Below are 11391 nucleotides of genomic sequence, written 5' to 3' on the forward strand. Positions count from 1 at the left end.
CCCAGACACTCCCAATTCCTCACATTCTGAAGACCCCGTCTCCTCTGCGACGCCATTTGAGCGGAAATACGAATTCCGCTCCGTCATACGTGGGAGGAAACAATTTCCGGCGAGTGGGCGTGGCCTGGGCCGAGGTGTCCGGAGCCGGGCAGGGCCCCGGGCTCGGGGTTCGGGCCGAGCCGAGCCGAGCCGTGCCGGTTGTCCTCGCTGGAGGGGGCAAGCCCGCTGTTTACTGCTCAGCAACCACAGTGAGACACATCTTGACTTTCTGCCGTCCTGCTGATGACGTGTGGAGTTCAGGAATCAGGACCATGGTGAAGGGCGAGTGGTGTGGACAGGTCAGGAACCGACCCTTTTGCCCATCCAGTCCTGTTATTCTTCCTAGTCCCACTGACCTACACCTAGACCACAGTCCTCCACACCCATTCCATCCAAGAGTGTAGTAACCTGCCTCAAGAACTATCGCCCAGCTGCACTGACATCCAGAGTGATGAAGTACTTTCAGAGATTAATAATGAAACATATCATTTCCTGCCTCAGAGGCAACTTTGATCCACTCCAGTTTGCCTACCGGAGTTTACATCCTGTTTGGCCGATAAATGCAGCTCTGCATCCACAGGGATCGTGTAAACACTAGCTGACGTGAGTCCCTGGTCATCTTTGACTCACATAAACTGTGATTTGAGCTGACTTACGGATTTGTGGTTGGTATTAATCCAATATTTCTTCAGGATCCTGGTGACCCTTCCAGAAACCGTGGAAATACAGATTCCTCCTCGTTGTTAGGTTTCCTGGTTTTTCCACCGACTCTTAGTGGCCCGATTGATTTCTTTCACCTTGTAGCCATTCTGTAGGAATGTCGTGTGTAATCATCTTATCAACTCACACAGACTTGGACTTCAACAGCCAGCATCGTGCCTCCTAACGTTCTTTCTGCTTTGATTAACCGTGCAAAAACTATTTTGTACCCGGAGAGCCTCCCCGAGGAAATAAGACGATGATGGGGAGAGATTTGCCAGTGATGGACTGAGCCATATCCATTGCTTTTTTGTAGACATTACCATTCAGGGGCATTGGTGTTTCCATACCAGGCTGAGATGCAAACAGTCAGTATACACAGATCTACAGAAACTTGTCAAAGTTTTAGATGCCATGCCAAATCTTCATAAGTAGAAGTGCTGTTGCGCATTCTTCATAATTGCACTTCCACGGTGGGCCCAGGACAGATCCCTCTGAAGTGAGAACACCGAGGAAATTGTGTTGCCAATCCGCTCCACCTCTGATTCCCCCAGATGAGGACTAGCTCATGGTTTCTCCTCCTTTAGTCAATAGCTCTTTGGTCTTACTGACATTGAGTGAGAGGTTGCCTTGTGGTGTACCTGTGCTGATGGAGATTGTGGAGATGTCGTTTCCAATCCAAACTGGGATCTGCAAGTGAGGAAATCAAGGATCCAGTTGTACAAGGAGGCATTGAGGACAAGGTCTTGGAGCTTATTGATTCGTTTTGGTGGGGGGGGGGTGGATGGTATTGAACGTGGAGATGTAGTCAATAAAGAGCATCCTGATATATGCAGCTTCATTGTCCAGTTGTTCTGGAGTTGAGTGAAGAGCCAATGAGATGACATCTGCAGTGGAGCTGTTGCTCCAGTTGGCAAATTGAGCAGATCTAAATAGCTTATCAGGCAGATGTTGACATGTTTCATCACCGACTGCTTATCATAGTAGAAGCTCTGGCACTCCTCCTTCATGGTTGCATGTGTACTGGGCCCACAACAGGTTATCCGAGGTATTAAATCAGGTGAGGTGTTGTTCCTCAAGTTTATTTATGAGCATTGCAGGAACAAGATGGGAGGCTGAAGGCAGAGAGATGAGAATGGGAGTGAGATGGAGAATTAAGCTTTGGAGCTTTGTAAAGCAGTCGCCAATCTATGTTCGGTTCCTCCATTGAAGAGGAGATCATGTGGATGGATTGCAATGTACGAAGTGAAGGAAGTGTAGGTGAATCACTACTTCACTTGGAAGGATGGTTTGGGTCCCTGCATGGTGGAAAGCATAGATACACAAGGACAGCGTGAGCTTGAGGAGCAGGATTACAAACAATCTGCGGGAAGAACTCGGCCAATCAAGCAGCAAATGTGGGAGGGAAAGGAGTTGTCGATATTTCAGGTTGAGACCCTGCTTTGGGACTGAGAGTGGAAAAGCAAAGATAGCCAGTATAAAGAGGAGAAGGGGAGTGGAGAGACAGGAATATGAGATGATTGGTGGGCTGAGAAAGGTTCCAAGATGAAAGGAAGGTAATGGCAGGTAGAAGAGGTGGGCAGTGGTGGCGTTGGGAGACTGTGAAATGAATGGTAGATGGAGCCAGGCAGAGAGGAAAATGGGGAAATAAAAGACAAGGGCTGCTGGAGGGTTTGGGGGGAGGACTTTGCATTTGTCAGTGTGTCCCTCAGCGTGTACTCCTACAGCTTAGACTGCCACAACAACTCACTGGGAACTTGGCACCATTCAAAACAAAGCCTTCCACTTAAATGGTAACTTATCAACCATCATAACACACGAGACCCTTTAGGGTCTCAGCCCAAAACACTGATTGTTTATTCCTCTCCATAGATGCTGCCTGACCTGTTGAGTTCCTCCAGCATTTTTGTGTGTGTTGCTTTGGATTTCTAGCATCTGGAGAATCTATTGTGTTTACTCATTAACCATTAAAAATATTCATTCCACCGCTACTGGACAAAATGACTGCAGGGTTCACTGCTTAGAAATTGTATCCAGTTATTTGTCTGGGCTACTCAAAAAGCACCTCCAAAAAAACAAGCTTTGACCAGCGGCCAATCCAGGCATCAGAAGATTTGAGAGGAGAGGACTTCAATCAGGTCCATTGCCTGGGTACAAAAGGCAGCAGTGGCTAGCGACAGCAGAAAGGAGCTTTGATCACTGATCATTCAGCATTTGGGATTGATTAGCAAGAGCAAAGTAAAGGAAGGCGGGGGTAAGCAGCCGTTGTCTGAGTGGGCAGACTCAGAGTGGTGATCTTGAGGCTTTAGCTTTTCCAGGCTTCATCAAAGAGAGGCTTCAGTCAGAGAAAGCGAAAAAAAGCTCTAGATTAAGTTTTTATTGTTTCCTTCACTTCTTTATTTCTGCTTAGCTGGGATAATAGCCACACCAGGCGGGATAGTTGAATGCTCCTCTTGCAGAATGTGGGAAGGCAGGGAGACCCCTAGTGACCCTGACAACTACATCTAGCTGCAGCTTCTAACAAACCATGTTAAGTACTTGGAGCTGGAACTGGATGAACTCTAGATCATTCCGGAGGCTGAGGGGGTGATAGGACATAGGGAGAGGTAGCTACACCCAAGGTGCAGGTGACAGTTGTGAAGGGGAAGGTGATTAAAGAGCCAGTGTAGAATACCCCTGTGACCATCCCCCTCGACAACAGGCATATCACTTTGGTTACTGTTGGGGGGGAATGACCTAACAGAGGAAAATCACAGTGGTTGGATCTCTGGCACTGAGTCTGTTTTGTTCTCTGAGAAGGAAAAGGGGGAGAACTGTTGATAGGGCATTCATTAGTTATGGGAATGAACAGGAGGTTCTGTCGGCGAGAACGAGATTCCTGGAGAGTGTGTTGTCACTCTCGATTTCAGATCGAGTCCTCAGCACTCTTAAGTGGGATTGTGAAAAGCCAGAGGTCGTGGTCCACGTAGGTACCAATGACATGGATAGGTCGAGTGACGAGGTTCTGCATAGAGAGATCAGGGAATTAGGTGCTAAGTTAAAGGGCAAGGCTATCAGGGTTATGATCACAGGACTGCTGCCTGTGCCATGTGCTTGTAAAACCAGAACTAGGAAGATTATACAGTTTAATACATGGCTAAGGAGTTGGTGCATAGATTTTTGGGTCATTGGGCTCTCTTCCAGGGAAAGTGGGACCTGTACAAAAGGGATGGTTTGCACCTGAAATGGAGGGGGCAAATATCCTAATGGGAAGGTTTGTTAATACTGCAGAGTGGGGCTTAAATTAGAGTTGTCGGGGGGAGGGGGGGAACCAAAGTGCCAGAACAGTTAGTGGAGACGTTGTGGAGGTAGATGTTGGTAAGTCCTCAGACAAAGTCAGGAATCAAAAGGTTGAGCATGGTGATACTAGTGTCCTGAGCTGCATATATTTCAATGCAAGAAATATCGTAGGAAAGGCCAATAATGGCACCAAAGATGACATAGCTTGTTTACAAACAGAGGCAATGTGTAGTGAGGAGAGGCTGTTGGTAGGGCAAAACTGTAGTCAACAGGATGAGCTGCAATGTAAAAGGTGGACAAAATCAAAAAGGGTGAATACAGGACTGAAGGTGTTGTATTTGAATGCTCATAAGTTAGAGGAGCTTGTAGCATAGTTAAAGATTGGCAGGTATGATGTTGTAAGCATCACTGAATCATGGCTGAAAGAGGATAACCACTGGGAGTTTAATGTCCAACAATACTCATTGTATCAAAAGGGCAGACAGGAAGGCAGAAGAAGTGGCATTGCTCTGTTGGTTAAAAATTGAAATCAAATCATTAGAAAGAGATGACATAGGGTTGGGAGGTGTTGAATCATTGTGGATAGAGCTAAGGAACTGCAAGGGTATAAAGACCCTGATGGAAGCTGTATAGAGGCCCTGTATACAGTAGTAAGGATGTGGCCAACAAATTCCAAGGGAGATAGAAAATGCATGTCAAAAGGGGCAATGTTACAATAGGGACTTCAATACGCAGGTAGATTGGGAAAATCAGGTTGGCACTGGACTCCAGGAGGGGGATTTTCTAGAGTGCCTATGAGATGGATTTTTAGAGCAATGTGGTTGAGCCCTCTAGAGGATCAGCTATTCTGGATTGGGTGTTGTGCAATGAACCAGAATTGATTAGAGAGCTTGAGGTAAAATGTTCATAATGTGATCAAATTCACTCTGAAATTTGAGAAGGAGAAGCTAAAGTCAGATGTATCAATATTACATTGCTTCAAAGGGAATTACAGAGGCATGAGAGAGGAGTTGGCCAGAATTGATTGGAAAAGAACACTGGCACGGATGACAACAGAGCAGGTATGGCTGGAATTTCAGGAAGCAATTTGGAAGGTACGGGATATATACATACAAAGAGGAAGAAATATTCTAAAGGAAAGATGAAAAAACCATGGCTAACAAAGCCAACATAAAAGCCAAAGAAAGAGCATATAATAGAGAAAAAAAAATAGTAGGAAGAGGATTGGGAAGCTTTTAAAAGCCAGAAGAAGGCAACTAAAAATATATTAAGAAGGTAAAGATGGAATACGAAAGTAAGCTAGCTAAAAATATTAAAGTGGATACCAAAAGTTTCTCCAAATACATGAACTGTAAAAGAGAGCCAGAGGGGACATTGGACCGCTGGTAAACAATGGTGGAGAGACGGTAATGGGGGGACAATGAAATAACAGATTAACTGAATAAGTATTTTGCATCAGACTTCACTGTGGAAGACCCTGAAAGTATGGTGGAAGTGCCAGGTGTCAGGGGTCATGAAGTCTGTGAAGTTACCATAACTAGAGAAAAGGTTCTTGGGAAACTGAAAGGTCTGAAGATTGCTAAGTTACTGGACCAGATGGTGTAGACCCCAGGGTTCTGAAAGAGGCGGTTGAAGAGCTTGTGGATACATTAATAATTATCTTTCAATAATCACAATTCTGGAAAGGTTTTGGAAGAATGGAAAATTGCAAATATCACTGCACTCTTCAAGAAGGGAGTGAGGCAGAAGAAAGGAAACTATAGTCTGACTTCAGTGGTTGGAAAGATGTTGGAGTTGATTATAAAGGATGTGGTCTCAGGGTACTTGGAAGCACTTGATAAAACAGGGTGTAGTCAGCATGGCTTTCTCAAGGGTAAATCTTGTCTGACAAATCCGTTGGAATTTTTTGAAGAAATTAAAAGCAGGATAGACAAAGGAGAATTGAATGATGTTGTGTGCTTGGATTTTCAGAAGGCCTTTGACAAGGTGCCACACATGAGGCTGCTTAACAAGCTATGAGCCCACAGTATTACAGGAAAGATTCTAGCATGGATAAAGCAGTGGTTGATTGGCAAGAGGTCAAAACTGGGAATAAAGGGAGCATTTTATGGTTGGCTGCCAGTGACCAGTGCTGTTCCACAGGTGTCTGTTCTGGGATCGATTCTTTTTATGTTATATATCAATGATTTGGATGATAGAATTGATGGTTTTGTTGCAAAGTTTGCAGACTGTATGAAGACAGATGGAGGGGCAGGTACTTTTGAGAAAGTAGAGAGGCTGCAGAAGGAAATAGGATCTAGTGCTTTCCAGGCATATATGACAAATAAACTCTTCTCCGGCTCCCAGACAGGTACAGACATCAATCATAACCGGCGTTGCGATGATAAACTCTGCCATCTTCATCATGGTTGATGCCTGGGCATGTCTAGTCTGGTGGTATTGATAGGTCCTGTAGTCTGCCCCTCCTCATCCAATCAGGTTTCCATTCTCCCACCTTGTTTTCAATCAGATTCCGGTTCTTACTTCAAGTGAGACCCTCGTCTTTCCGAAAATTCTTTTCCTCTGGTCTTATTTCAACGGTTTCCTTCACCAGGCGGTTCCAAAAGCCACTGGCACGGCACAGTAGTTTTGTGCCATTGAAGTCAATCCTATGGCCATTGTGAATGCAGTGTTTTGCTACCACCGATTTCTCCGCGTAACCCAAGCAGGTACACCTCCTGTGCTCCTTGATGTGGGTTTCCACTGTGTATCCATCTGGCCGATATACACTGTTCCACATTTACAGGGAATCCTGTAAATGCCAGCCAACCTGAGTCCCGGGTCATCGCTGACGAGCATAAGCTGTGATTTGAGCTTCCTTACTGGTTTGTGGCTGGTATTAATCTACTATTTCTTCAGGATCTTGGCTCGACATGGAGCATTGTCACTGGAAAGAAACATCCATCACAAAACCCACACAACCCAAGCCACTCTCTCTTCTCACTGCAGCAATCAGGAAGAAGGTACAAGAGCTTCAGGATCCACGTCACCAGGTTCAGAAACAGCTATTACCCCTCAACCATCAGGCTCTTGAACCAGAGTGGAGAACTTCACGCCCCCTCACTGAACTGTTCCCAAAACCAATTGAGTCACTTGCAAGGACTCTTCACCTCATGTTCTTGATTTTTATTGTTTATTTATTTAGTTTTCTTTTGTATTTGCACAGCTTGTTGTCTTTTGCACATTGGTTGTTTGTCTGTCCTGTTAAGCATGGTTTTTCATTGATTCCATTATGTTCTGCCAAAGGGTCTCGGCCTGAAACGTGAACTGTACTTTTTTTTCCATAGATGCTGCCTGGCCTGCTGAGTTCCTCCAGCATTTTGTGTGCGTTGCTCGGATTTCCAGCACCTCGTTTCTATTTTGTTTCTTGGATTTATTGTGTATGCCCACAAGAAAGCATCACCAGGTTGTATATATATACTTTGATAAATTTACTTTGAACTTTGGAAGCATAAGGCAAGTCAAGGCGGAAAATACACTTCACAAACTTCTACAGGTGTACTGTAAAAAGTATCCTAACTGGTTGCGTCAAGCTTGGTATGACAATTCCAATGCACAGGAACACAAAAGGTTGCAGAGAGTAGCATCAGCTGTAGGAAGCACTGCCTCAAGAAGGATCCCCCTACCGTCTGGGACATGTTCATTTTCTTGCAGCTGCCAACAGGCAGGAGGTATAAAAGTCTAAATTCCCACACTGCGAGATTCAAGAACAACCATTAGACTCTTGAACTGACTTGCACAACCCTAAAGCTACCTCAGCAATGGAACACTCTTGCACCGCTATAAACTAGCTCCTAATTGTTTCTGCATTTGTTCATTGTTTTGCAATATCTTTCTTCACTATCTTGTGTAATTCATTTGCATTTCATACATACATACCTCATATACCTTGTCCTCTGTGTGCTCTCTGAATCTATGAACCTGTGGTGCTGCAAGCAAGATTTTCTTTGTACCAGTACCTCATCTATACTTGTGCACATGACAATCAGCTCCACTTGACTCAGTACATTAAAATTCTCAGGATTCGATATTGAATTTGCCAATTGCAGATACCCCACCCTCTCCTTTTTCTCAAATATATCGATATCTTTATTCCAATTTGTGTCTGTACCTTTGTGTTCCAGCTGCCAGTTTTTAAAGTAGCTGTTACCTTAACACATTAGACATGCACCCTATCAGAGCCACCCCTTCTGCTCTCTCCACCGCCCTCCCCTTCTCCAATTGACAACGGGGTTGACTTTCTCCTCCTCCAGTGCTGACGGAGATTCCGGAACGGTAACTGTCCGATGCTGCCTGAGCCGCTGAGTTGTTTTGGTTTTCCTGAATCTCGCTCTAATGCAACAGCCTCCTCTATTGGAATTGGAACTGGTTTATTATTGCCACATCTACCGAGACAGAGTGAAAAGCTTGTCTTGCGTACGGTTCATATGGATCTATTCATTGTACAGTCACTGAGGCAGAACATGGTAAAGTAATAGCACAATACGGAATGCAGTGTCATAGCTTCAGAGAATGCGCAGTTGAGGGAAACAATAAGATGCAAGATCAGAACAAGACGTATAGGAATGAGATTGAGTGGTGCCACTACAAAAATCTCAGCAAAGCTAAAGAGCTGATTATTGACTAAGTTGTATCCGTGACTTTCTACAGTTTATTGCTGTCAAGGCAGAGAAGTTGCCATACCAGGTCATGATGCATCTAGATACGAGGTGTTCTACAGTGTACTGATACAAATTGGTGAGGGTCGGCAGGAATGTGCTAAGTTTCTTTAGACTCCCGAGGAGTAGAGGCACTCGCGTACTTTCTTGGCCATGATATCTACGTGCCTGGACCAGTACAGGCTATCGGTGATGTTCACTCCTAGGAACTTCAAGCCTGGTATGGGAACAGCACCAACCTTGAGTGCTGGCCACTGCAGAGGGTGGCCCAGTGCATCTGTGGACATGAACGACCCTTCATTGAGGATATTTACAGCAGCAGGTGCAGAAAGAAGGCCTGGAAGATCATTGGGGACACCAGTCACCCCAAACATAAACTGTTTCAGCTGCTTCCATCTGCCAAACACTACTGCAGCATTAAAGCCAGGACCAACAGGCTGTGGGACAGCTTCTTTCGACAAGCCATTAGACTTTTAAATTCACATGTCTGTACATTATGATGGAGTCATAACGCAAAGATTTTTACTCCCTCACATTGTGGGATAGATGTAAGATTTAAATAAATTCTAATTCTAATCTCTTAACCTTTACACCATTGATGTAGACAGGAGTGTGTGCATTGCACCCCTTCCTGAAGTCAATAACCAGCTCTTTTGTTTTGCTGGCATTGAGGGTTCTCTATTCCCAGAATTACTGTGAATCTCTTTTGTCTCTGGACTCCCCGACCAAACCTCACCCATGCTCCTCCCCACACCCTTCAGCCACTAATTTTGGTCTTAACACGAACCTTTCAACCCATTCATTTTCCAGTTCTAAATATTTTTTGGCTCCAGTGTTTCCCTCGTTCTCTGGCGCAGAAGCCCATTTGTGTGGGAAGGAAAAACGAACTGCAGAAATGGCAGAGATATGACTGGTGTGCGGTCGGTCAGATCTGGTTGTTGTGCATGTAATGCAGGACTTGGGATTTATTCACAGACGACTGACATGGTGAGGTGGAGTGCAGTGTGTGTGGGTAACAAGGGAAGGTGGGGATGTGGCATGGACCAAAGTTTGAAATGGTAAGACAATAAGATGCAGGAGCATAATTAGGCCATTTGGCCCATTGAGTCAGTTCTACCATTCAATCATGGCTGACTTTTTTTCCTCAACCCCTTTGTTTTGGTCCATTTTTATAAACATCTGCATTTTCACCTCTTAATGGTGGGATATCATTGCCGAGACTTTGTAACCATTGGTCAGACCATATTGTAGTACTGTGAGCAGTTTTGGGCTCCATATCTAGAAAGGATGTGTTGACATTGGAATCAGTACAGAGGAGGTTTACAAGAATAATCCTAAGAATGAAAGGGTTAATGTGTGAGGAGTGTTTGATGCCTCTGGACCTATACTCTCTGGATTTTAGAGGATGAGGGTGGATTTCGATGAAACCTACCAAATATTGACAGGCTGAGTCAGATTGGATGGGGAGAGGATGTTTTCAGTGGTGGGAGAGTCCAGGACCAGAGGGCACAGCCTCAGAATGGAAGGATATTTCTTTAGAATGGAGATGTGGAGTAATTTCTTTAGCCAGAGAGTGGCGAATCTGTGGAATTCATTGCTCTTTATTTATGATTTATAATTTAAATTTTTATTATATTTGCTATCGATTTGTACTTCAGGGAGCGCGAAGTGCAGAATCAAATATTGCTGTGATAATTGTATGCTCTAGTATCAATTGGTTGGCCACAATAAAGTAGTAATAATAATAATAATAATAATAATAATAATACAGGCAGCTGTGGAGGCCAAATAATTGGGAATACATCAGGTGTAGTTTGGTAGGTTCTTGATTGGTAAGTGTGTCAAAGGTTACAGGGAGTAGCCAGGAGAATGGGGTTGAGAGGTATAATAAGTTAGTCACAAATTAATGGCAGTGCAGACTTTATAGCGAAAATGTCTTACGAAGGACCTTAGGGATGAAACGCCTAGAACACTGCCCTGAGCAACACCTGTGCTGAGAAGGTGTATGATGCGTGTTCTGGGACTGGAGAGTCTCCTGCAGTCCTTTGTACAGTTACTAAACTGTGAAGTGTAATAGATAGAGAGATTGTTGCTGACCTCAGCTTTCTTTCACAGCAGTATGACCTTTTCAAAGGGTCAGAGTCGTTTGTGATAAAGTTAAACCTTTAACAACTGTCCTTTGCTGGCTTTTTGTTGTAAACAAGAACCAGTCTTCAGTTCTTTAATGTCAATTGCACGCAGTAGTCAGTTTGAAGTTGCAAGCAGAGCTTTGCAAAGAAGAGTGTTATGGAGCTCAGGCTGCTAGCCTGCAGAAGGTGGCTACCTGCTAAAGAGGTCTGGTTTTTGCAATGTGAAGTGATTTCAAATGCAAGACAATGGGGGTTATGTCACTTTGCACATTGAACATGGTTACAGGTTGGGATGTTTGTGTACTCAGAGGGTCAGCCCTCACAGTATTAATTGTGGGTGCTTGGGATCTCTGTCACCAGAAGCTTTTAAGACCATCTGTGCGAGTTACTTTGTACTAGCAAAAATATCCAGAAAATATCACATGCAATGATGTTATCTATTAGAAAATAGCTAAAATATCAGAAGCATTGGGGGTGGTTAGAAAAGCCAAAGAAAATGACAGATGGGGTAAGATGGGGTGACCAAGAGAAAAACTAGAATTTCTCAA

The 11391-nt window shown here is 44.3% G+C and overlaps 1 protein-coding gene and 1 long non-coding RNA gene across 2 annotated transcripts in view; one reads left to right on the top strand and one right to left on the bottom strand.

Annotated features, from left to right (window-relative positions):
* tab1 (TGF-beta activated kinase 1/MAP3K7 binding protein 1) overlaps positions 1–1464 on the bottom strand; it is a 50222-nt gene extending 48758 nt beyond the window's left edge. The window contains exon 1 of the mRNA XM_059953843.1: positions 24–1464. Within this exon, the coding sequence (XP_059809826.1) occupies positions 24–56 (33 nt within the window). The 5' untranslated portion in view covers positions 57–1464. The remainder of the gene's footprint in view (positions 1–23) is intronic.
* LOC132383083 (uncharacterized) lies at positions 1363–10876 on the top strand. Its single transcript, XR_009508543.1, has 2 exons — positions 1363–1481; positions 7344–10876. It is a non-coding gene; the product is annotated as an uncharacterized LOC132383083 (long non-coding RNA).
* The last annotated feature ends 515 nt before the right edge of the window (positions 10877–11391 follow it).

This window comes from Hypanus sabinus, chromosome 29 (genome assembly GCF_030144855.1).
Source record: "Hypanus sabinus isolate sHypSab1 chromosome 29, sHypSab1.hap1, whole genome shotgun sequence".
Taxonomy (NCBI): domain Eukaryota; kingdom Metazoa; phylum Chordata; class Chondrichthyes; order Myliobatiformes; family Dasyatidae; genus Hypanus; species Hypanus sabinus.